The sequence below is a fragment of the Dreissena polymorpha genome, chromosome 14, assembly GCF_020536995.1.
Source record: "Dreissena polymorpha isolate Duluth1 chromosome 14, UMN_Dpol_1.0, whole genome shotgun sequence".
NCBI lineage: Eukaryota > Metazoa > Mollusca > Bivalvia > Myida > Dreissenidae > Dreissena > Dreissena polymorpha.
This window is the reverse complement of record NC_068368.1, coordinates 44,647,448-44,675,067: the sequence shown is the minus strand read 5'-3', so window position 1 is coordinate 44,675,067 and position 27,620 is coordinate 44,647,448. Positions and strand designations below refer to the sequence as shown.

Sequence of the window (27,620 nt, the reverse complement as noted above, 5' to 3'; positions counted from 1 at the left end):
TCTTCTTCATCATCTTCCTCATCATCATTATATTCATCATATTCATCATCATCATATTCATCATCATCATATTCATATTTGTAAACATCATCATCACCATCATCAATCATCAGCAATCATCAATCAATCATCCTTAACAGCATCACAATCAAAACCGTCACCACCATCATCAACACAAGTGTATTCCCTGACTTGTTTCTCTGCACCTATACAATTTATTAACTTTTAAGTCGCAATATGTCTTAAACGCCAAAATTCAACAGTTTATGATCAACTTTTGCACGCGACATATACGCGTATGAACACAACGTATGCGGTGTAGTGCAATTATTTCGATGTAATGTTTAATGGTTAGACACTAGCACATGTGTTTGAGTGTTTACAAAAGTAGAAACGTTGATGTTAATAAATTTCTTACTTAACATGTATAGTGTGTTCGTGTGTCCATAGCTTTACACTTTGTGTATCATGTAAATGTGATATGTGAACAAGTACATTTATCTGATTTATACATATTTTTTATCATTATTGTCAATCACTGTCTAATAAAAAAAAATTATTTGTAAAACATGCACACACAAGCCCCTGTCGATATCTAGACCTAACATAGACATGTGAAGCTTTTTTGTCTATGAATGTTTTACACACACACGCACGCACGCACGCACGCACACAAGCACAATATAAGTCTAAGACTTCAAGTGCATACATTTAATAAGTACGAAAATGTTGTTTTTTTGTATTGATATTCTTTATACAGTCTTATCAGAACAGTCGGTTTACAACGAGCATGTACTTCATGACTGTCTAATCAGGAACGGCGGTCCGTTACGGGCACGTGTCAGGCTCGACGTAATCATGAGGCGGTAGATAGCCAGTGAACGTGTAGTCGAAGTTGGCTGGAATCTAGAATTGCAATAATAGGAACTCCAATAATTTTGTATTGTATATAGTAACTGAAATAATATGAGCAAATAAATTGTAAATTATTTGAATGCAAAACAGCGTGATACATTATGACAAATAACCCACGAACATAATCAAATTGTAATTTGAATATATTAAGTTTATGACGGATTAGTTTTGATATCAAGTCATTGATAAAGTTAATTACTACTTAAATAGAAATATATTTAGCAAAACACGTACGACGAAAATATCAATTTTAATGAACAAATAAACATATTGTTCTCAATTGTCGTTAATGATGAATACATCAATTAGTACTTCATTCACGCGCTTACCAACTGCTCTCCGTTGATTGTTCTTCAGTTTAGAGAGTGATTAAATTCTAAATAGATTGGTTACCTTCAAACTGTCTCCAGCGCAATATTCATATCCGGGTCCGGTGCTTTGCTGCTGATAGAACCAGTCTACCACGGTCTTATTCGACCAGTCCGCATTCTGGATCATCTGCCACGTCTAGAGTGGGTAGGGAAAAAAGAGGGATAGTGATTGTAAGTAAAATTCGACAATTGTGTCTTATTGTGTATTATGCACATCATTTAAGACTCTAATATTTGTTTGGAAAATCTTCAGTTAAAGCACCAGGAATTGAACATATAGCGCTTTTACTGGTAAATGAAATAAAACAGCCCTTAATTCGTATTGAGACATAATTTATTTACAGTACATTAGAGTTATATTTAAATGAAATTTAATTTAATATTTGTTATCTTTCTTATATGATCTATAACATCAGGGTATTAGAAATGCGAAAATAATTAAATATAATGTCATATGTTGTATGTTTCAGTTTTGATAATGAGTCGAAAAATAAGCATTGCTATTTCTTCTTCGCGTGTGCGATAATCCACGTGGATTCTTCACACAAAATAGTAATTTCGTAGACATTGTCCAAGACGAGTGTGATCGCATTGAGCATTCGACATGCACAATCAGTATCCACGAACAACAAATTCGTCAACGATCCAAGCGAAAACATCATTATGCCAATCACAATCATCAATTTAATATATCTGTGAAAAATAATATTACTGCACGCATGTAATAATATACCTTTGCATCACCATCGGCCCCGGACATTCCATAGGTCGGATTCCATAAACAGTTGGCAAGTGGTGTTTTCGGGTAGTAGTAGGCGAACGATAAACACATCTCGTTGGTGGTGGCCAGTCCGCCCTGTAATAAACATAGCGTTATTAAAAGTCTTCTTTCAAAGTAGATGTATTGTTCAATTTGTAATGTCTATAGAAATTCTATGTAACCACAGTCATTTACCGACGCGCTCGTTGTTTAATTCCTACGCATTCCTGCATAGTATCATTCATAAGCGCCGTGTATTAGCCATAAACAGGGATTGAGAAGGAAAGATGGTTAAGTTTGTATACATATTTATTATAGCTCGATTCAGTGCGAAAGCCTTAATCTTATTTGAAACGCTCTCGAGTCTGTTTCCATGGACTAGAACAAATAATTTGTGTCTATGGGAAAAACCTAAAAAAATTCGAACCCATGACATCAGGACAACATATAAATATAATTTTAAATACTTGGCATCTTACCAAGACAGGCTGTGACTTTCCGACGGTGTTGTAGTGGCAATCTATTCGGAAGTTGTCCCCCTGGAAAAGCAGTAATAGAAAAGTTGTAGACTGATTAATAAGAACTTGTCATAGTGACAATTTGTTCGAAAGCTGCTTCACTAGAAAAGTAGTTTGTCCAAACTTAATTGACAAATAATCGACATTTTTAGAATAGACATATGTTAAGCATGCTATTATGTTAAAGGGACCTTTTCCCGTGTTGGTAAATTGAAGAAAATATTTAAAAAAGTTTCGGATTCGCAAATTTTCGTTGTAGTTAAGATATTTGTGTGGAAACTGAATATTTACCATGCACCTTTTGACGATTTAAAAACCGGAACATTATATTTGCGCTGCAACACGAAACGATTGAATCATTTGGAGAGTTCTGTTGTTGTCGTTATGTTTTGTGATACTACTAAGATTGCTTATATGAAGTATAAATACATCACTTATTCTATCAGCACTGATGGCCAAGTGGTCTAAGCGATATACTTTTACTCCAGTGCTCAGTGGTACGAGCCTAGTTGAGGGTTACTTTTTTATTGTAATTTTATTCTTGTTTTTTTACTCGAGCTTTTTAGATCCAATCTTTACGTTTATCAATATAAAGCATTTAATGACAAACTTCAACATATGCAAAAATCTGTGAAAAGGTCCCTTTAAGCATAAATAAGGTTTACTTAAATATACATATGTATTTAATATGTTTTGTATCATAAAAATGTGAAGCGATGAGCAGTTCATATCTTTAGAATGTTTATTGTCTATTATAGCTTTTGTTCATTTGATTCTATTGTTACTATGTAAACAATATAACAGAGTTATCAAAATATGTAAGTGTTGCTTCGTATTTGTACCCTACAACTCAGTCTATACTATTTGGAAAACTTTACTTGTCTTATATTATGCGCAGTCATACATCGTTATCAAATGTGTAGCTCTCTGGGAAAAAATAAATTACACACAATCCGTATGTTTATATGTGTGTTAACTGAAATCTAGCTATAAAACAAATTCGAAATACGATTACATACCGGGTGAACGGCGATCTCTTTCGGTAATCTGCGAAGTTCCTGAAAGTTGAAGTCGTAGTTCGGATCATCGATAATAGGCGGAAGCTCGTTTCCGCCCCGGAAGTGACGTGTGGTTATTCGAACACCGGCGAGGTGCGAGTGCTGAAGGACGCCAAAGATCTTGAACTCCGCAATGTTTGCCTGTGTGAGTCCCTTACAACGGGGAAAGAACAAAGCTGAAGGATTGATGGGTTGAATTTTTGTTTGTTATTATTATGTGTCGTCGAGTTTTTCAAGTTTAATCATTCGCACAACAGTGTCCAAAACACGTAATGACGATGGATTCAAATAAAAATTGTTTTTGTATATTATTTTGAAGTCTTTTTTAAAATCAATTTTATCGAATGCATCATGCAGACATAAAACAATAATTTACCGTAAGCAGGAAAACGCAAGACACTAAAAAAACTTTAAAAATCTAGACTGATTTTACATGTGAATATAGCGTATTAAGTCTGGTAGAGTTTTTACCACTGCGAGGGAATTGAGTGTTTGTAAGTCCCATTTGCATATACTTATATAAGAAATTCACAATTACCTGAGATGAAACTCAGGTATGAAAAAAGAGAATGCGGTATTTGTAACCTACATCTAACTTTGATATTTAATAAGCAAAGCTATACGCGTGCATGCACGATCAACGGTCTCGCGCAGTTAATAATATACAATCTTCCGTTTATGATCACATGTTTAATATTTTACTTTTCCTGTATTGTTGTTTATAAAAAAAACCAGAAACTTTGTTGATTACACGTTTTATATACTAGTACTTCTACTTTAGTGTTGTTAAAAACACAACTTCTGACCAGCCTGATGCAGTCATCCCGACAAAACGCCCTTGAGACGAAGTTGCTCTGGCCCGGGGGTACGACCTGCTTGAAAGAGGTTAGCAGTCCCATCACCAGCATGCCCGCCTCTTGGGCCCGCAGCTCAGAGGTCAGTGTGATGCGTATGCCTTGGAATTTGAATATGAGCTTCGTTCTGGGAAAACTGGGCTTATTGCATGTCCTCGAAGGATTATCAGGGGCGACACTTTCCGTTTTCATGGAATTTATTGTTTATAGAAAATCTACTCTTAACAAAAATCCAGTTTGGGCGGAAAGTGTCTTCACAGATGGACTGCATATGCTTATGTTGGATGTCACTTAACGTACATGCATTAAACCCAGTTTTCCGAGAATTTGGCTCATATATGTGAAGCTAGCAGACAGAAGCGTATTTCATTTCCTTGAATTTAATTAATCACCTTTTTTTAAAAACCAACTGTCGTTTTTAGCCTAATAAACGATTGTAGATGGAGTTGATGATAATGATGATGATTATCCGATACACACACAATGGATGTTTTCATGATTCCGTTAAAAAATGATAAATGAAAGTTTTTTATGACATCATTAATGATAGGTAATATGGGTACTTGAAAAAAAGATGCTGATTGTCATGAAAAAAGAAGGAGATGATGTTGGTGCTGCCGCTTCTGCTGCTTCTGCTTCTGATGACGATGGTAATTCTCAAGAAAAGTTACCTGAGTTATCAAGGATATCGTCTCTGCCATTGGGGTTGTCATAATGGGTTTCCATCCGGTACAAAACCGGATCTTCCGGTGCACCGACTGAGAATCCAACGTTAGCCGGGAGGTAAAATGACTTTATAAGGAAAGGAAAGTAAAGTATTCAATAACATGTGTCTGCAACGCTAAATGTTGTAATATACAAAATACTATCTACATGATTTATGACGTAAACTACTCAACGAACCTTAAAAGCCCGCATACACACAAAATCGACGAATATTTCGTACAATATTTCAAAAAATAAAGTTAACACATAAAAATCAATGTTTCTTACAAAGATTTAGCACGATACAAAATGGTATTTTGTGTGAGACAAAACATTCAACAACACATGTTCCTGAACCAAGTCTGTGTTCGTGTGTCGAACGAATATACATCGTTGCAGGAAATGAAGTTTCAAGTTCCAAGTTTTTTATTGGAACATCGGCAAAATGGCTTTGACCATTTACATATTCAAATTAACAAATTATGGTCGAAATGCAGGAAAAGAAAATGGATTATATTATGCCACAACAAAAATAAAAACGAGCAATTTGTTTCCCGTTAAATCTGTGTAACCATACAACATCTAGCGTTGAAAGTGTGGCTATTGCTATGAGGAACATTGATTTATTTATACATTAACTTTATTTTACGAAATATTTTACGTAATATTTGTTGATTTTGAGTATTTATCTTACTTAAATATGTTTTGAGTGTGCAATTGATCCTCAACTGCGCATTGGCCTTGCGATGCATACTCACATTATTCAAGACTATTGGAACGGCTCTGTGTCCCTTTTGTCAGAAATACATTTCAGGTTGCAGGATCCCGTGACTTTGTGGGGTTTCCCCGTTTTAACTTTAATGGAAGTTAACACGACGTTAAGTGGTGCTTTATTTCAATTAACTTTTTTAAACAATTTTTCTGAATAATTTAACTAGTGCATAAAAGACAGATTTTTATGTATCTTATGGCAATGTGAAATACCTTAGAATTAGTTTGTTTAATAGCCGGTGGTCTTGTTAAACAATTCGATTCGTTCTACACGATTATTATTATGTACGTGAAATGGTGTCACCGATTTCGGACGTTTTTAGTTATTATCATACCTTAAGATATCGGCACAAATTGCAAGAAAAATGCGTTTTATGAACTAAAGATTTTTGCAAATATATTTCAATAACTTGAGGCAGTATAAACCCTTGAAAACCCCGTTGATTCTGCACCCTGTTTTACATTCATGCTTGTGAAGCTGACCTTGGAAGATATGTGAGAGCAGGCTGTATGGGAAGTTATTATTATTGAGGAAAAAAAAGTAAAACTTGAGGACATGATAGATATATTGCAAAAATGTGATACATTTGAGCTAATGGAGATGATGGACGTATGGCGACAGCTTAACGGAGTCCCATAAATTGGGCGGAACTTGAGCCGAAACAATGATTCCTCGACAAATCTTAGTCTGTTATATGAAGATGTGCTTCAGCTGACTGTTGTCACATTGCATTACTCATGTTGTAACGACACATAACATGTCACAACAGACATATAGCTGACAATTTTTAAATTTTATAAAATTGTGTTGTTTTATTAATTTTAATTGTGTATTTTCGATCGATTAAATAAGAACATTAAGAAAAGTCGATCCATTCATCGGAACCAAATACTGTCTTCGTACTATAATTATTTGCACTACTGTATTCATTTATTATCTCATACAAAAAAACATGCGTTGATACTTTTGGTCAGTAGATATCACTTTAACATAGTTTCATAAGTCTGATGCCAACTACTCCATCATCAGATACAGATGAACATTTCAAAATGGTGTGAACAATTGGTTTGTTCAAGCTCATATCGTCACGTAATTGTTTTGTTGTGGTTGCAATAAAAAATTACTAAATTTGACCATAAACACATTTAAACGATTTAAAACCAAACTTCACAATGCACATGCATGACTAGCATACTAATAGATAAAAAATACTGAATTAAATGATCTTTCATAAAAAATAAGCAAACAAAAGTATCCTGTTAGTAGGGTATATTTTATGTACCGGGTAATGATCATTTTATGATATACGGATACGGAAAACAATAGGTTAAACAACATGACCAGAACGACTTTATTTATTTTTATTTTTTTCCCAGTTTCCTTTTATGACATAATGTATTGTGGAAAGCATGCGTAGATCAGTGTTACCTTAAGAGGGTAAAGATGATGCTATACTTTTACTACCATATGATACTATATATATATATTGGGTACAATAAATAGTGTTTCCTGTGGCACTATTTGACTAACCTCTCCGCCGATTGCCCAGGAAATTATGTAATCACCGCAGTTAGGAATGACCTGTTTTTGGTAGTCGTAGCATGAATCAGATTTTCCGTCATACTGACTTGGGTTGTCCACCTTACACCTGGACAACAAGATGTGGTGCACATGCTTCTCGTTTCCGGGTGTGATAACAGGCTCGAACTGTAATTTTGAAAATAGACGAATCTCGAATTGCGCTAGACCTTTTTAACACCCATTAATTCATTATGTACAAAAACGTTGACACATGTTTCCACTGTCGCTAGAAAAAGTGTCACGTAGGGAACACAATAGATATTAAATGAGAGTATGACTTGAATTTAACGTTAGCTTTGTATGTACTGACAAACGTTTTGTGGCTTTCAAACTACTAGCACATTGGTGGGTTCGTGTAAAGACTGTACAATTGTGCGAATAGTTTAAATGTGAATACTACACGTCCATGTGCCTAGAGAATTACTACGTATTTGAACCGCGTGCATGTTCTATATGGCTTAAAGCATATCTCGATTAAAGGTAGATGCAAATATAGGCGGATCATTTGTGTACAAACGAAGGTTATAATCCATGTATGATGTACTCTCTCTTGGTCGAAGCCACGACACTCCCTAATGAGTTCTTTTAAGATAAGCCATCTTAAAAGATTTTTAATTTGTTTTTTTTTAACATATCTTGTATTCTTGGTAACATCAAACTATTGTTAATGATCCGAAATCCTTACTATAATTAGTCTATATTTCGTATTTAACAGTAGTTCCTACCTTTATCATGTGGTGCTTACCAATCGGAGGCATGATAAATGCTCGGCAGAGGTACGTAGTGGTGTCATTTGGAACCATAAACTGAAATTGAAATGTATGTTTACAGTATCAACGAATTAAATAAATGCATGTGATATATTACTATGAAGTAGGGCAATATCAAATAAAGCAGCAAACGTAGTATAAGTATAACGAAACCAAATGTTTAAAACATAATTTGAGTTATGCTTGCCTGACTGTCTTCATAACAATAAGAAAAAACGACTTGACCAAAACCAACACGAAATAACTGTGTGTTTACCTTATATCGGACCATTCAAAAACAATATTATTGGTTAAGTCTGTGATGCGTTAACACGTGTTCTTTCCTTACGTTTAAATTAAGAAAATCGAAGTGCTTAATCTTCGTCTCCGGGATCTTGCCATCCCCTTTGTCCGGATTGAGCAGGAACAGGCTCTTGGTTCCCCGTGTGGCTCCGTGGTACAAGATACTGCGGTCGTTCTGCGGGTCATCCGAGCCGAACGCGTAGATGACACGATTTGTGCCATTCTGAAATGCACGAGGACAATCAATGAACCGAAAGCATCAGTGTATATCGTGGTGTTGGTACAAGAACATTTACAAATGACACAACGATGGGACGTATAGGCATATGGTTCGTATCATTTTTAAACGCATGACAAGGGTGTCAATAAGTGTATCACAATCATAGCACTAATATCCTTCAAAAAGACGCTTTTTGAGATAAAGACTAGCCAAAGGAAAATATCGTGCGGAATGCTTCACATGGTCAGTCTATATTACCCGGATGAGACCATTCTAAAGTTTGGGATGGTTAAATCACTGTCAGTTTGGCGAGCTGATTATTGTGGTGGTAAGGGAAGTGAACTAAAATCAACTAGATGTTACACTGACCGCCTATAAAGACATTAACAGACAAGATATTAGAACAGCGATGCAAATCTAAGTGCATTTAACTGCATCTCATATGAAATGCAAAGAATACGTGAGCAAAAAACAAAGCAACAGCGTTGAATGAGATTGTGCGAGTGAAGAAATTAACACATACAATGAATGTGAAACTTATATATTGTCGTATAATGAGCAGTTAGTTATTTACTGGAAACCATTTGAAGAGTCAATCTTCTATAATATCTTTTTTTTCAAGATTGCATTTATTGACCGCAATATACTTGACAGTACATTTTTGAGAAAATTTTGCGAAAATATGTTAGTGAGATTTAATAGTCCGAAATGATTGTTCTTTAAAACAAATCTTACCTTTAAGACAGTGTTGCGTTGAAAATGTTATTTCATTGTTTCTTATATGATAATTAGAAACATGTTGCAATATTTCATTCTTATATATAGTTGTTTTTTATAAATGAATGAAGCTCATGGAAAACATGGCTTCGTGCATGTGCGTACAGTGTCGCACCAGATTTGCCTGTGCCGGTATAACACTTTCCGAGTGTATGAATTCTTTCTTCTGAAGAAAGCCTCTTCTAAAAGCAAATCCAGTCCAAACGGAAAGTGTCGTCTCTGATAAGCCTGTGAGAACTGCGCAGGTTAAGCTAGGAAGACACTTTACTCACATACATTAAACCCCATTTTCCAATGCGAAGCTCAAATGTCCATAAACAGTCTCTAATGTTTTTGTATAGTTACGTGGATGTCTATGTCGTCAGCGGCGTCACACGTCTGTAGTTTCCGGACCATTTTCAGAACAGTACCAGCGCTTGTTTCCTCTGCGTGCAGTAGGAACCAGTCTTGCGACGTGTCCACTAAAGGCATACGATGATCGGTCGTGTGACGGTCCTGACAGAAACAATCCGATCGGATGTTCATTAGTGTCTACACGTAGCCTATTTTTATCATTTGTGTAAAAGGTTTTACAAAGTGTATTTTATATCAATACCATATCTCTGTAAAGGCATAATGTATAAAATGTACATTGAAAATAAATAATAGTATAGGTATAGTCCTTATGATATTACATAGACACAGATCACTTTGTTGGGCCATATGGACTGATACATATATTTACACAAATGCGATGAACGTGTTGTTGTTTGTTTACAATTATATGAAAGACTTTCTAGCATAGCGCATCATTCAAAATACGAAACTGTGTGAGGAAGTGGCTCTAATAACGAGCTTCTAGATTACGTACTTACAGCAAAGTGAACCTGTCCATGATCGGTTACCCATCCTAAGGCGACGTCGCCGGGGAACATGTTCCCGTTTCCGGAGATTCCAAGACCAACCCATCCTTCAAAATGATATCAAACACTGGTTATTTATTGGCAATAATTGCAGTCGTCTGTACTCCATGTATGTTAGTTATTGAAAGTATCCATTGCAAGATAAATGATAAAAAAGTCAAATAGTTTACAACTGTTGTAAAAATCACATCGCAACGGTTTTCAATTCCTCCGTTCTCAATGTAGGCCTGTCGAACAGTCATACAGAACACAAACAGAGAACCGATCCTGGCCTAGGCATAGTAAAAAACAGTTATAATTTAAATTAATTAAATGTCAATTCATGTCGTAATTGTTGTTATTCAGCCAATACAAACATTTCTTAATGATATTTAACTGTCTGTAAAGGCAGCCAAATAACAAAGTTGTCTGTAACATAAGATGATAAGACACATAACACTTCATTACATAAAAAAGATAACGTGTAAAAAGCCAGATAACAAAGTAAGCATTTGAGTTGGATACGGAAATATTATAATAACTCATACATGTATTTATAGATAAAAAGAAAAACACGATATTAAACTATAGTTTGACCTGTTTCCACAAATGGATATCATTCTTAAAAATTAATACATTGCATTCCTATGAATACTCTCTGCATCTGATCCAACAAACAGTACTTCAAGTCGTCGCTGCCTTGTGCGTATGGTGTCAAACTAGCGACCGAGAGGGCACGAAACAGCTCCCTGTTGTTTGAACGTCCTTTCTTCCCCAAAAGATACCAAGTACTGGTTCAACGCCGTCAAGAGTCTCGATAGCGTTTTAATAAACGCTAGGCTTTAATAAACCCGACGTATACGAGATTAAACAAATATGTTAAAATAAACACCAAACACGTACCTTTCGTTTGCACGTGGGCCTCGAAAGTAATATGGGTGCTGTTAAAATTCCAGAAGAGCGTGTACATTCCGTCTTCATCTAATACAGCCATGTGATCGAATGGCTCAGTGGTCTTCAGTCCCGGTTGTGAGGCCCCGAGGGTCCTGGGCAGCCACACCCCTATTAGAAGAGCACCGCAGATGAGCAGCATGAGTAGTTTGCTATGTTAGCAATTGGTTTGATGGTTTTGATTATAAAGCAAGCTTCGAGACTTCGGTTTCAGTTCAGTTTATATAGATTTCCGTATGAAGCATAGTCTGTGATATCGTGGTGTGTTATTTTGTTGAGGCCCGTGTGAAGAGTGACATGCTAATTAGAATTGTGAAGGAAAAATAACCGATGTGAACATAATTTAGGCTGAAATAAAATATCATTGAAATACGATAAAAAAGGAATATGGTTGCGTCTTTTGGCTATCTTCAGAGAGTTCAATACAAAATGTCATAAATTAACGTTACCAATGACAGGCGATGGACACAGCTTGAACTATTAACGTAGGTCGCAGCAATATTATATATTATATATTTCGCTGTGTATTTTTTTTAAAAACACTATTAAATCGCAACATATGCGCAGTTCTTCCTCACTGTCACTCCCCCGCTAAGCATACAATTAAGCTCAATTCCGAGTTCAATGAAATAGATTAACGTATAATTATATGTTATTTAAATTATATAAATTATTCTAAAATTTTTAGTAATTGGTGCACTCTAAATTTTACCATTAACTGCAACCATTTGATTCCTCACGGTGACCAAATTAGCTATAAGTAAACGAGATTAAGATTCTTGATTAATGTCGCTATCTCGCATCCTAACATCGCGCTCTGATCGTTATTTCGTGTTCTTACGTTCTCGCTTCGTGATATTGCCCATTCGACTCGTATTACTTGGTTCATGCATCGTAATCTCGCTTCTTCACGATACGTTCTCTTAAGTTTGCGCTTTCAAACTTGTACACATAAACCAAAGTTCCCACATTCAAAACAATGGCGGTCCTTAAATAACATCGCACACAACGGGTTAAATCAATTACATTTTTACGGGTTGATATATCGTCATGTTTATCTATGATTATGCAAACGCTAATTGTGTACGTCGCACTAATTTTTGATTTAAAATCAATGTAGTTCACAAGTGTACGCATGTCTTTATCCTTGACAATCCATTTTTTATTCAAATGAATATTAAGAGTCTGTAGAAACGTTTCGTGAGGCAATAAATAAAGTATATTAACATTTTAGCAAGCTCACCAAAACAACAACATACAAAGAAAATGATCTTCTGTTTATTATGATAATAAATTTTACATTTGAATTTTGTTCATACGCGAATGTTCGACCGGGCCTAGTTTCCTTCAGAGATTTTCACGTGAGTTTCTTTAGAGATATCAGTTCAAAATCGGTGTCAACGGTGGTGTGGTAATTCGTCTAATGAACACAGATCGCAGCTACCTAGGAATCGGAATGAACTCCAGGACTTCATTGTAGAACAGAGCTGTGCTTTCGACCTATATTCGGTGATCAACAAACGAATGCATTTGCACCAATAAAAAGTGAGTTGCAATGATGAATATACCATCATCATCATCAGCAGCAGAATCATCATGATCATCAGCAGCAGCATCGTCATCTGCGTCAGCATCATAGTCATTTGCGTCATCATCATATGCAGAAGCAGCAGCAGCTAAAGCAACACCATCATCATCATCAACAACAACATCATCATTATCATAATTATCATCATCGTCTCCTTTTTTCTTCTCTTCTTCTGTTAACTATCTTATCCTTCTTCTTTATCATCATTTTCTTCTTCTAAATATATGTTTCGTATTCTATGCATTATTTTCTTTCTTGATTTTCATCATTATCATCGTCACCTTCATCATCAGCATCAATTAACCAACATTAAAGGGACCTTTTCAAGTTTTGATAAACTGACAAAAATTGGAAAGAAATGTGTCAGATTTGCAATTTTCGTTTTAGTTATATTTCTTTGCAAGAAAACGGTATGACTGAACATTTACCATGCTCGAAAACATCTATTACATGGATCTTTTGACGATTTAAAAATCTAAAAAGCGCTACAACCCCCTGAAACGATGGTATAATTTCGAAAGAACTGTTGTTACTGTTATATTTTTTAACATATCGAGGATTGTATATATTTGTATATGTTTGTAATACAAAACTGAAAGTGTTATGTCAGCATGGATGGCTGAGTGGTTTAATAATCAGACTTTTACTCCAAGGGTCAGTGGTTCGAGCCCTGGTGTGGATTTATTTTTCTTTCTTTCATTTTTTTGTTTGTTTCATAATTAACACTTTAGTTCCGATGTTTACATTTATCAATTTAAAGCATTTCCCGACAAACTTCAAAACATGCAAAAATCTGTGAAAAGGTCCCTTTAAATGTGTGAGCATCGTTATTATTTAAAAACAACAACAACAGCATCTCTATAATTGTTGTAATCTTCATCATTATAACTTACTTCTAATACATGTTTTCCTAATTATCGTCAGACTTTTAATTCGGACGTCGGAAGGTTTGGTGTTTATCATATCGTTGAATTAGTTTGTTCCTGATAGGCGGGGTATTCATAACAAGTATGAACGAGAGCGCCGATCGCGTTGAAAGTCTATTTGCAAGATACAGCGAAGTGTCTGCTGAAGTAAATGTTAAAGGATTAGTTGTCTGAATGAACATGTAAAAGGCTATCAAAACGATTTTTTATGAAGAACAAGACTATTGCCAAGCAATAAAAGTCCCCTACCTCGCATGAAGCAGTAATATAATTGTCTCCCTTTGTTTTCAAGGGACGTAATTCTTTTAAGTTTGCCTTGTAGATGGTAATTTTCTAAAAAATAACTCGCTTTTGCCAATAACATAATTGTTTTACGACCGAAATTTGTTTTAGTTTCTAAGAACGTTTTTTCACGTAAAACGGTCTCAGAAAAATTCACTAAAAATGGTGTAAGCAATGTTATTGGAAGAAAATGTGAGGAAAAATGAAAACTTGTACGAATTACGAAAATACTATATTATATATATATTTCGTCTGCCCAAAATCAGGGAAGGCTTGGAAAGAACAACCGTTTGCCCTGTGATTTTGAAATGCGGTATTACAAAAGCATATTTGCGTTGCAAATAGACTAAAAACGGCATTTTGCGCAATGAAATTTAATAATCAGATACCACAGATGCATGACAATAACAGTGTTTTGTACGGTCGTGACCGTGATACTTCTATAAAATTCTATTCTACACACCTTTTTATCCGAACACTCCGTCGCATTTCAGTTTGTCATTGCGAACATTTGTCCATTTAGGCGTCGATATAATATGAGATAACACAATATAGGCTTTTTGAAAAAACCACCTGGTAAGTTTTTATTATTGATGTTAAGACTTCTAAGAACATTTGCGAAAAATGCGTGGAATGAAAATAATTAAAAAGGTTGAAATTGTAGGAAACATCTGCGAAAGGACTATGGCATGGAGTCATTAGTCACCTTTTAACATCTAAGAAACATGCGAAACGGCAGTAAGATGGCGATAGTAATTTGGTTTGAACTTTGAGAGGGAGACGTTATTGTTTTGTTTTAACGTAAATACATTTTGACATATTTGATATCTAGGATTTCATTCATAGATAATCATCAGTCAATTAAAAAACTTGAAAATGAAAGTGACGATTTTCGTCGGTAGTGCGATGTCACGTATAAATGACGTTTAACTTTCACGCCTCAATGTCTTTAGTGTGGCCGTGAGGTTATTGCGTAATATTTTAATATTTAAATGACCTTCATTGATATGTCATTTTTAACGTCATATTGTATTTACGTTAGATTATACCATGTACTTCAGTTTTAGGAAACAGGTAAATAAAATATTCCAAAATAACGAATAAGTTGTGCATAATTCCCTTCAAATAAAAGTTTGGCGTCCAACGTTCGCTAATGTGTTCACATATCTCTTTAATGACCGACATGTCAGCATTCCAGCTTTTCCTACGAGACAAACTGATAACATCCACACGGGTCGGTTTTTGTTGAGCTTTGATAAGACGTAGCATTAAGAATTTTATAGGTTGTTTAAAGCTGCACGTACAGAAAACAACTCTAAGGCTGTGTGCATATCTACATCTGTTGTACACAAGTAAGCGAGTGAGTGTAACTTTAAACTGATAACGTCGATTTTTGTTGAAACAAGAAAGCGATTAGAAAGTTTTGTGTTGTTTAAAGCTGCACTTACAGACAACACATTGACCATTACTTATGTTCATACCTGAACTGTTGTACACAAGTTAACTATTGACAGTCAGTTTTAAAACGCTCAACCGCTTGCCATAAATGATTAATTAATTCAAGAGTGAATTGTATGTAAACATGGGAAGGATTAAAACCCAATTAGCTATTTTGACTGCTTTTTTGGCTGGAATTATAATGTACGTTGTATTCACACAACAAACGGAATTAATGTCACGGGTAGGTAGACTTTTTGAGAACTTAATAAAATAGTACTAGATTTCTCGAGTAATTGCAGTATTACATAACCTATATAAATTGTGGTCACTAATTAACGGGAGTAATGATTTTGAAGTTATCGTATATAAAGAAAAAATGACTATTTTTGAACAAATACTTTGGGTCATATTTTTTCCATTTTATAAAACTGCGGTGACTATAGATTACAATACAGTGCATTATTTGGGTTTTGTTTGGATGTCTTTATTTGTGGTAGTAAAACATTAAGTTGTTTTCATTGTATACAGGAATATCATTTTTATAATATCTACCATTAACACTCACATAATTGTTTGATTATGATTATAACGATCCGCTGTATCATGCTTAAGTTGATGATATAAGTGTTCTGTCAGAAGACAACAACAAGTACAACAACAACAAAATTATCGAAAGTATAATTGCAGATCCGCATATTAGGTTATGAAACGCCGTTCAGTTCATGTTAAATTTGCCTATTGAAACACATATTAAACGAGTGTACCTAAGAAAGATATTATCTCGCATACTTCGTCGAATAGGAAAACTATTTTTACAAAATAAGTAGACAATAATGACCGGTCTTGAGTACAGACTAGCTAATTTATGAAGCTTAGAACAGCTTAAACACGAGACTTGACCATCATGTCGAGAAAATAAACATTTCCCAAAACGCAACCACAACCAACGAACAGTGATGGAATTAAATGTTATGCAAATTATATATATATATATATATATATATATATATATATATATATATATATATATATATATATATATATATATATATATATATATATATATATATATATATATATATATATTACATACACTATTCTACAATGGCCATTTTAAGCATACATAAACCATTGTTTCAAGTTGTCTACAACGTATATCAATATATCCTAAATACTAAAATACACGTATCATTATAAGGAATTATAATAATATACATGTTTTCAACTTCGTTGCAAATAGTCGTTATATACGCGTTTAACAGTGAAGTATAACATCAACTTTAGGAAAGTAACATCTACACCACAGATCTGTAGCATCTCATGGCTTTCATTGCTTCCCTATTTCAGAGCACATTGACAAACGTTGTTCATGATATCGTGACCTATTGTATAGTTTGAAATGTCTGATAAGACTTAATTTGAACAGCAATACGGATATCAACGATTTCGAGAGCACTTGTGTATGCTGACAAATTAATATAAGAAAGCGAAGCATTTATTAAACAGGAAATATTTTACACGTATTTGAAAAAAAATTAAATCAAAGAGTTTTAATTTGAGTCATATGATAAATCGTATGTACACGTGTACTGTATTTCTTACTTATTTCTGAGTGTTATCTTGTATGCGTATAAAACGAACTGATAAAGCGAATTCGTGTCAGCATTTGTTGACCTTCGTTGGGTTAGAATCGAGATATTCATTCATTTATGTTTACAAATAGTTTAAAGCTACTCTTATAAACATTTGATTGATGTTTAGTCATAGTATAAAGCTATAGATTTTCACGTGTTTATTTGCATAACAAATACAATGTGATTAGAATACAGGTCAAAGAATGTATGAAGTGTGTTTGCAAATGTCAGTAATTTCATGCGAATACCGTATGACATTCTATTTGCATATTTCAATTTAAACCGTTTGGGGGTCTGTGATTAATGCGTGCACTGTTTGGAAAACTGTGTCGATAAATTACAAAGACGTGTCGGGACTGCAAAAAAGGCAAATTATTTAACCCCGAGTTATGTTTTTATATAGCGATGATTTTGGACAGACTCCAGTCAAATGCCATAAGCAAGGTATTTAACAGTTGAATTTCAAGTTTCGCATAGAACTCAAAAAGATGTTAGTGATTCGTGTGTGGCGAATAATTATTATTCTATTATGAAACTATTTTTTAAATTCAATGATAAAGTTCAACGTTCAATGAGGATACTCAAAGATATATCTATTACGGTTAATGTGTATTTATTTCTGGGAAAATTTAGGCTTCTCGCGAATGTTTTATCTAATGCATTCCACTCGAATGCAATTTATTCGTAGATGGAAAATGAATAATGTAGATGGACTCGATCTTGATTGGTATGAACAAACCTGCACAGCATAGTGTGCATTTCCAAACCGCGCAAACGAATTTTGTCCATGAATGACTGGTTGCTTAAAAAATGCTATTTCTAAAAGTAGTAACTCTTAATTTCGCTGAAATTCACTTACCACTTTTGCATTTTTATTAAAGTTCTGTGTTAATTCATCAACGATTTATCCGTTCAAAAACATATTTAAAAACGCATTTATAAAAGTACATACTCGCTTTAAGTATAAAGATTTCTATAGTAAACATAACTTTAACGCGTTGAAATAAAAAATGTGTTTATTTCACGAGAACAAAAAGTTTCTACACTTGTATGTGGCAATCCGTTCCGGTAACCAGTCACTTTCTGTTACAAAGAATAACGCCAATTTTCCAAACACAATTTCGGTTGCCAGTCAACTCGACGCACAGCGAAAATTTTCAACGTAATGTGTGTTGGCACACTGAATCTATAGTTGGTCAGCATGAGTAACAATAGGTTTAAAGTCCAAGTAGCTTTTTTGGCTGCTTTATTGACAGGATTGATATTGTTTGTAGTAGTGGTTCATCAAAAAGCGGAATTATCTGTTCAGCCTACACACAGAGTGAGTATATGTTTTATGTTTGGAATCTTGCAGAAACCGTGTAGTATTGGAAATTATTCAGCACGCTTTCTTGAAGTGGGAGCCGAATATGCATTTAACAGCAGTGTTACGCTACACTTTTATCTTTAGTTCTTTTTGAATGCCCTGAGCTTTTATGAGAACATACAGCTCAGCGACCCTCAGGGTCAATAACTTGGAGGCGGATTATTGCAACTAGTTTATCTTGAACGTACATGTACATGACATAGTTCAGCAAGTCGGAGCCGAATATATGTAAGAAGTGTTACGCAGCATATGTGCCTTAAGCGTTAACGTGCATACATATCACCGCATACATATCACCGCATATATATCACCGCATACATATCACCGCATACATATCACCGCATACATATCACCGCATATATATCACCGCATATATATCACCGCATACATATCACCGCATATATATCACCGCATATATATCACCGCATATGTTTTTAAGAAGCGAACAGTTTCATTTTATATAGTGATACAGTGGAATTTACATGTTTCTATAACAATATATCTACTTAAAATTATGAATCTCCATTCGTATAACATTCATATTGTACCATATAGCAATGTATTTCACCGCATGTTGCTACTGTGATGTTAAAAAACATTTCATGTCAGTCCAAGGAGGAAATATTGGATCCATAGAGTGAGATGTAGTCAGTATCTGGTATCGTGTATGAAGTGTGTAGTATAGGACATTGTTGTGCACGTTGCTTTGCTGCCAGGGAGGGGGGCAAGCAGAACTTCCATATTGATCACCTTATATTGTGTATTTGTTTAAAACAGCCGCCAACTATTACTGACAGGAAAACTCGGTCTGCCTCACTGTCAGCACCAGTCAGCACTGTGATTGCTATTCTTATCGAGTGTAAGAGCAAAATGAAATAGTTACGTCTTGTTATGAATAAGAACTTGTTCAGCCCAAGAGTGTAGGTTGTAGATAAACGTATAAGTTAATTTTAAGCGCTTATGTAGACACTTGTCTAAATCATATTCCTTAAAACGTGTAGGACAGTTATTTGTTAAAATTAGAGATGTAACTGATTAAGCGGTTGCCATACTGAACCATCGGTAAACTGGTACATTTTCCCTGAAAATGTGAACATGAAACTTTGTGGAAAAAAAAAAATGCATTTTAAGTGCAATGAATAATAAGTTATACAAATTCAATTTATAGCGCTCGGCATACTGCTTATTAACACTAATGCTTGAGCCTCTTCGTTGTCTTCAAACAACATACCGCCCCGCAAATCAAATATGTAGCAATCAAAATGCAAACCAGTAATTTGTTGTTTCAAGAAAGTACCTCTACGGGATTCGAATCCGTGACCTTTGCGAGCAAAGTTCAATGGCTTACTTCTAGACATTTAAGGCTTGACAGCAAATGATTATCCAACGGTGTGTGAGTAATCTATTATTTTCCAGATTTTCCAAAATATCCATTAAACGCGTTGCACGTCATGCATTATTATTTAGATGGGCGACTATCCTCCGACGAACCGATATTTTAATGTTTTTCTCGTAGGCCTTAGAGTTTTATCCTGCTTGTTTCAATCAGTCACCAATAGACAAATTGCCACAGTATTTATGCATGGATGTTTGTTTCTTAAATATCCAGAGTAGTAATACTAATTGCCGCTTTGTGATAATCAAGAATATTATATAATGCCTCTTAATAATAAATTACCTTATGCCAATGCATATCGTTTGAACAGCTTTTTGTGCGTTCATGTTGATGAAAATAAGTTAATCAATGAGATCAAACGGAATTGTTTAGACTTATGTCGAGGTTGTACTTTTTTTGCTCAATTCTTATGTGAATCATACCCACACTAATTAAAAGAGTTGCGCCAGTTCTAGAGATTTATTTTTAAATAGCATGTATGTTTATTTATCTATTTATAAAATGCACAAATCATATGTGAGAAAATAATATAAAAAATAAATTCACCACCCTAACACGAATTGTACATGAGTATTTCAAATAGTCACACGTGCTCGTTCTTCGAACAGATGTTTTAGTGCTTTGACGCATTGTTCCTTGTATTTGACTTCTGTATAAAACCATTTATAGTAAATCATAGTGTTGCTAAATACATTCGAAATAATAAAACTATTACTATTGCATCAACACAAATGACATGAATGGCATATGGACGATTTAAATTCAATTCGATATAATTCAATAGTCTTTTGTTATTACTATTTGTTTCCTTATGTATTGAGAACATATTTTACCCTCTTTGTTTGCACGAAATGACTGCATACGCCGAATATATTTGAAAGAGTCTGTATTGTTCAAAGATAGTCTTTGTGTATTTTTTTCGCACCTAAACAGACGCGATAACGTTGAAATTGCAATTTTAAGACTGGTTACCGCGCAGTGACATTGATACCCTGCGAATAAAAGTGAGCCGTGATCTGTGGAAATGGGGTTTAATGCATGTGCTTAAAGTGTCGTCCCAGATTAGCCCGTGCAGTCTGCACAGGCTAATCGGGGAAAACACTTTCCGCTTCAACTGGGATTTTGCTTTGATTAAAAGAGACTAGTCGGAAATAGTCGTTCCTGATTAGCATGTGCGGACTGCACCGGCTAATCTGAGACGACACTTTACGTACATGCATTAAATCCCCTTTTCACAGAACACGGCCCAAAAGAAAGCGCACCATTACACTGCTTGGACGCTTGATTTTTGAAATGTTTAATTTAAATATCTATTGATTTGGTAACTATGAAACAACTTTTGAATGGCTTATCGTAAGTAAAGTATCAGGTATAATTGAATGATATAAAATAACAAAGTGAAAATAGAACACTATAGTAATTAGAGCTGCAACGATTCACCAACAGCTCGATTCGATTCGATTTCGATTTCAGACACTCCGATAACGATTTTTTCGATTCGATTCATCTTCAAACCTAGTTTTATCATATATTCACTCTTATGCCTCAAAATTAACATTTCTGTTCAAATGTGATTTCAATAAAACACATAAAAAAGAATAGCAAATTAGCACTCAATTTTAATATAAAAACTTCTGACTAGAAAATTGTGTTGATTACACAATAATATAAAAAATAAATAAATAATCATAAGAACGTATCTAGAATCAGTTGAATGTTAGTATTATCACTATTATACTTTTACCCAAAACCGCTATAAGCATATCTACCATTGTGCCATGACAACATCACCTGTTACCTGTAGGAAAAATCACATTCTCTAATAAACTTAACAAAACTCCAACAGAAATAGAACTACTTTTCTGGCTGGCGACTTGAGTAGTTGCACAGTTTACCCTTTGCTTTATCGGTAGGGCTACCATCCCGAAACCCAAAATACTGCCACACTTTTGATTTTAGCTTCTTAGGCGCATCTGATAATTTCAATTTGTCGGCAACAACTTGTTCAGCCATTTTGACGCTTTTTCCGAAAGTAGACCGTAACGGGCTTATTGATTGGATGACTAAAGTAATAAGCAACCAATCGCGCGCGTCGTAATTACAGGTAAAGATAAAACCTACACCTTCCTGTATCAATAGGCTGAATACAGCGCGCTTTACGTATCTATGTATATATATGTATATATGTTAAAGAATCGAATCGAATTTGGTAGGTTTGGTATCGTAATCGAATCGAAGCATTTCGAATCGATTTTCGATGAATCGGATCGAATCGTTGCAGCTCTAATAGTAATACTTGTTAAATTAGAGAATTCAGTCTCTTAGTATGAACGCTGTGCCAACTGTAGAGAGTATTGATTTAGAGAGTTTAGTGTCAAAAAGTTGTATCCGCTTAACCAATCTAAATAAAATAAAATTGTTTCACGCTGGCCTCTTGGTTTTCAATGCAGCGTCACGAATATTTTTAAATTAGCCAATGCAGCATTATGATTTATTCAATCGGGCATTTTGTCGCGATTTTTTAAATAATACAAATTCGATTGGTTATTACGATTGGTCAAAATCTGGGTTAGAAAGCTATTCCGAGAAAACGCGCTGTAATTTAGGCGTATCCCGGCGATACTGTGGAATAGGCAATAGTGTGTGTATGTCAGAGTTTATTAACAGGCCATCACCGAGTCTTCACGACTACCTTATGTGCTGACTTGATATAAAAGATAGATCGGAGATCTCTATTAATATGCTTGGAAACATGTCACATGGTGATTAACCGTGTCACTTTTTTGAGGCCAATCAAAACATGTGCTTTATTCATAAATAATATCTTGATTGAACGGCATCTGAGACACAGTTTAGAAATAGTACAATCTGAATCCCTTCGAAGCTATACGTAGCTTTTCGGCAAAACTAAGTATTATATAGCCTCCCACACGATTTCACTCTAAATAAACTAATATTCAATATTGCACAATGGCAACAACACAAATATGGTAGTATTTCGTATCATTGATTATTACACATTCAATTGTAACTAATTGAAACAAGTTCACATGCCCAACAGCATTCGCAACATTTTCGCGAGCCTTTGAAGTACACAATATACGGAATAATTAAAAAAAATTCATATTTAGCATCGAACATTTTATTTTCGAACTTGACGTTCACTTACAATTTAAATAAAAAACATCGTGTTTTTTTGCGAAACTGAAGCGCGTAATTGTTGTTGGTTGCCAGTCAATGTCTAGACCTTCTGTAATTCAAACGTTGTTCAGCCGCCAGTCAACTGACAAGATGAGAGCTCTACCGATTATTCGACATAATGAAATGAATCGGCACAGTGCGTAAGACATGGGCTGGATAAAAACAAACGTTGCTTTGTTGATTGCTTTTATAGCTGGAATTCTTGTTTACACCGTGTTTGTTCAGCAAAGAACGGAATTATCGTTACAGACTATACTGCGAGTGAGTAGAAACTTTCTATTTTTGGAATTGTGTATGAAAAGTGAATTGTTCATCTTGTGGAATTCGTAGTCGATATATATGGAAACGTTGATAGACGCCGGCATTATATTACTTTTTTGTTGAAAATGTCGATTTTCTTATTTGTTGTCATGACATTTTGCTAACCGGGAAGTAGAGAAAACGTTATTTTGTCAAATCTATAAAGCTATTAAATGCTAGGCAACATTCTATAATAATTGTTTATCCGCTTCATACTTAAGAACTGTTTAATTTTTGTTTGTTAAATACTTAATTCTTGGTATCATAATTGTAATTGTACATCCGATAAATACTTAATATATACTACTCAATTCTTGGTAATATACTATTGTAATACAGACATTCCAAAAAGTATTTTAAAATATTAGATGACTCAAATACGACTTAAACATTGACACAATGATAACTGGAAAAAATGAAATGGAAATGAAAATGAACAGCACAGCACTGAACATTGAAAATTGAACAAATAGAGGATATTTGTTCATGTCAGTGTCACGGTGTAGAAGCATATCGGTCGCCGTTCTGTCTAAATGCCGCCTATCTGTTCATTCTTCGTTGCTTCTCTGCCATAAACAAGAAAAATGGATGCTCGGAATTAAAAAACAGGTAAGAAAATCTTAAATTAAAACCCGTAAACACATTTGTGCATACAAAAAGGTCGTCCATGAGTTGAAGCATGTATCCAGCTACAGGTTCACAGTATTCCGCAGGTCCTAACACTTATCACAAACTATCGAAGATGGAATGATGACGAGGGTGGTGGAACAATCCTGCATACATGCCACTTTGAAGACTTTTTTACCATAGCTTTTCCGTAATATGTCAAATATCTACTAGTGTCATTGATATCATCTTTATGATAAAATCTTTACGTTCAATGTACGCTATATAGTAATTATTTTTATCAATTTTACTTAAAAAAATGCCTACTTTCGCTTTCGTTATGGCACGAAAAGCCTCTCGATCGTCTCACTTTTCTGGCACGGGAAGCCTAGTCATCGATTGACATTTTTATTTTTCTCAGTAAAATGAGTTAAACACTTGTAAAAAGTATTGTTAGTAAAAATTTAAAATGTCAGACTATTTGATGCAAATATCAAAGGCGAAAGGGGACTTTTAACGTAATTATTTGGACTAACACTATTGGCTACATATTTGAAGTATCTTAATGTACATATATAAACCGTCAGTAATGAAGATCGCGTTGATAAATTGCAGAAATAATCAACACATATGGATGACAACGTGTTTACAGTACTTAATGCAACAACCAAAGATTCGGTAAACTGCCACGACTTCATGGATTTTCTCGTGCAAGTCAAGTAACTTGTCGACGGCTAGGCTCAGATTATCAAAAAGGCCCATTTTATATTAGGTCCTTTTAAAACGGCTTTTTACAAGTGGATGAACCAGTCAATAAGTATCATTCCGTCCCTGTCCATGGACTCGGACTAGTTGCTTCCTGGTTCACTGATAGTCAAAATTTATTCATTTGTTAGCATTTTTTCTATCGATATTCGCCAATAGCCCAAAATACAAAATTGTGTGCAGATATATTTAAACATGAAATATTTAAAAAGGGCACACATACAAGATTCTTTTTTTTTTAAGTCTAGCCTTTAATAAGTCATATCCACCCGAGAAGAGAACTTTGATATATCAAGCGATTTAGTTTGACGAATAGGCTTCCCGTGCCAGAAAAGTGAGCCGATCGATAGGCTTTCCGTGCCACAACGAAAGCGAAAGTAGGCATTTTTAAGTGAAATTGATGAAAATTACTATGTAGCGAACATTGGACGTAAAGATTTGATCATAAAGAAGATATCAATGACATTAGATATTTGACATATTACGAGAAAGCTATGTGAAAAAAGTCATCAAAGTGGCATGTATGCACGATTGTTCCACCACCCTCGTCATCATTCCATATTCGATAGTTTGTGGTAAGCGTTTTGATTTGGACTTGCTGAATACTGTGAACATGTAGCTGGATATATTTTTCAACTCATGGACCACCTCTTTTTATGCACAAATGTGTTTACGGGTTTTAATTTTAGATTTTCTTACCTGTTTTGTGAATTACGATCATCCATTGTTCTTGTTTATGACAGAGAGTCAGCGAAGAATGAAAAGATAGGCAGCATTTTGACAGAAAGGCCACCGATATGCTTCTACACCTCGCTGTAATTCTTCGTTAAATTCTTGGTATCATACTTTTAATTTCACATCCGATTATTACTAAATATACTACTAAAATCTTGGTAAAAATACCAATTTCTTTAATACCTAATGATAAAATATGACATTTCTGCAGTGAAAAAACAGCAGTGAAAATACACAAAAAAAATTACCGATGAAAATAACAAGTAGATATATTCGGAACTCATTTTTCTATTTTTAGATTATCATAAATCATTTTATCGATATTTTCTATGATCAAGAGTGAATTAAAATCGACATTCCACCGAATCCAATAAATTTTCTCTTTATTTTATGCTTTTTCACCGTTTATTATCCCCCGCCATATGCGGAGGGATATTGTTTTGGCGTTGTTCGTCCGTCTTTCCGTCCGTCCGTCTGTCCGGCACTTTTGTGTCCGAAGTCATATCTTGGAAGTGCTTTGGCAGATTTCATTGAAACTTGGTATGAGTATATACCTGGATAAAAGGATGATGCACGACAAATGGCATTGTACACCATCTGTTAATTACGGAGTTATGGCCCTTTGTCTCTTGAAAAAATGCTTTTTAGCTATGTGTCAAATATAAAGCATATTTGCGGGGATATCAATTCAACGAATTTGCTTGTTTACATTGTAAAAGAGTTAAACTGGATAAATTCGCCGGTATAATGACGTTATTTCGTCACACTAATGACGTCACTTTGTGTTTGAAATGTAATGAGGAACGCCACGAGAGAAATGGTAATTTTCAGCGAAAGGGAAACAGCTGTTAATTTGTTTCTTGAAAAAGGGACATAAAAGAAACTGAAAATTGGTTTATGTCAGTGTAAGATCGTTTGTTATTTCACGCGTGATCATAGAAAAATCTCTCGTGAAAGGGTATTTTCTATGATCTCTCGGTGAAAAGAACAAATGATCGGAATTCCTTTTTCTATTTTTAGATTATCATATTAAGATGTACTTCCCTTGTTTATACCCTTGTTTATATTTTTTCTTTGATCACGAGTAAAATAAAATCGATATTCCACCGAATCCAACAACTTTTCTTTTAATTTTATGCTTTTTTACCGTTTATTTACATTGTAAAAGAGTTTAAATGGAGAATTTGCCTGGAATAATGACGTAGATTTCGTCAACAAAATGACGTCATTTCGTCAACAAAATGACGTCATTTCAATGTATTGAGGCACGCCACGGGAGACAGGGTCAATTTTCAGCGAAAGGGAAATTATTATTAATTATTTTCTTGAAAAGGGGGCATAAAACAAACATAAAATGTGTTCAAGTCAGTGTTAGATCGTCTGTTATTTCACTCGTGATCATAAAAAATACCACTCATGAAATAACAAACGATCTTACACTGACATGAACAAATATCCTCTATGTAATACAGAAATTCCCAAAAGTATTTTACAATATGAGATGACTCAAATACGACTAAAAATTGACATAATTAGAAGGATAATTGGAAAAATGAAGTTGAAATGAACATAAACAACACAGCACTGAACAATGAAAACTGAACAAATGAAAATCACAACATCCTCACACAGTATAATTCTTAAGAAACAAATATGTATACCATTTACCATTATTATTTAAAAACAATACGTTTTTTTAATAGAAAAATCCAGAAATATACTGGTATGATAATTGCTTTTTTTTCAGAAACTGATTGTTAAGAGTGTGACCTTTATAGAAGAATATTAATCGATATTTACACAAAACACTCATAAAATAATACTGGTAAGAGATGAAGGAAGAAGTGCCTTAAAACAGCATAACACGTGTCCGATATCAATAAGGTAAACCAGCAGACTCCGTTTTTAAAGCACAAAGAAATTATCAGAAGTTATAAACTTGCAATTATAAATATTTACTAGTCGC

The 27,620-nt window shown here is 34.5% G+C and overlaps 3 protein-coding genes across 17 annotated transcripts in view; 1 reads left to right on the top strand and 2 right to left on the bottom strand.

The window, feature by feature from the left end:
* The window catches only part of LOC127858365 (zeta-crystallin-like), a 274,122-nt gene that overhangs the window by 38,756 nt on the left and 207,746 nt on the right, over nucleotides 1–27,620 (bottom strand). The window lies entirely within an intron of this gene.
* Nucleotides 697–11,644, bottom strand: LOC127858359 (DBH-like monooxygenase protein 1). 3 transcript variants are annotated; one of them, XR_008038862.1, is made up of 13 exons: nucleotides 11,368–11,644; nucleotides 10,438–10,532; nucleotides 9,929–10,078; nucleotides 8,633–8,809; nucleotides 8,260–8,340; nucleotides 7,484–7,660; nucleotides 5,148–5,268; nucleotides 4,429–4,577; nucleotides 3,584–3,775; nucleotides 2,524–2,585; nucleotides 2,020–2,139; nucleotides 1,309–1,422; nucleotides 697–906 (listed from the first exon to the last, which is right to left on the bottom strand). XR_008038862.1 is itself a non-coding variant. In XM_052395425.1 (13 exons), exons 1-13 carry the CDS (start codon nucleotides 11,555–11,557, stop codon nucleotides 829–831), a joined length of 1,728 nt encoding a protein of 575 aa, XP_052251385.1. In that variant the 5' UTR covers nucleotides 11,558–11,643; the 3' UTR covers nucleotides 697–828. The 3 variants fall into 3 exon arrangements, 2 of the variants coding, with proteins under 2 accessions (XP_052251385.1, XP_052251386.1); XM_052395425.1 differs by having other exon boundaries at nucleotides 1,999–2,142; nucleotides 2,526–2,585; nucleotides 11,368–11,643; XM_052395426.1 differs by having other exon boundaries at nucleotides 2,020–2,142; nucleotides 2,526–2,585; nucleotides 11,368–11,642.
* Nucleotides 15,636–27,620, top strand: part of LOC127858369 (uncharacterized) — a 275,468-nt gene continuing 263,483 nt past the window's right edge. For 3 of the 12 annotated variants that reach the window (XM_052395439.1, XM_052395440.1, XM_052395441.1), the window contains exon 1: nucleotides 18,404–18,606. In XM_052395439.1, the coding sequence (XP_052251399.1) occupies nucleotides 18,487–18,606 (120 nt within the window). In that variant the 5' untranslated portion in view covers nucleotides 18,404–18,486. Of the gene's footprint in view, nucleotides 15,893–18,399; nucleotides 18,607–23,353; nucleotides 23,510–27,620 lie in introns of those variants that run through there. The other 9 variants (XM_052395449.1, XM_052395445.1, XM_052395448.1 and 6 more) reach the window with 6 other exon arrangements.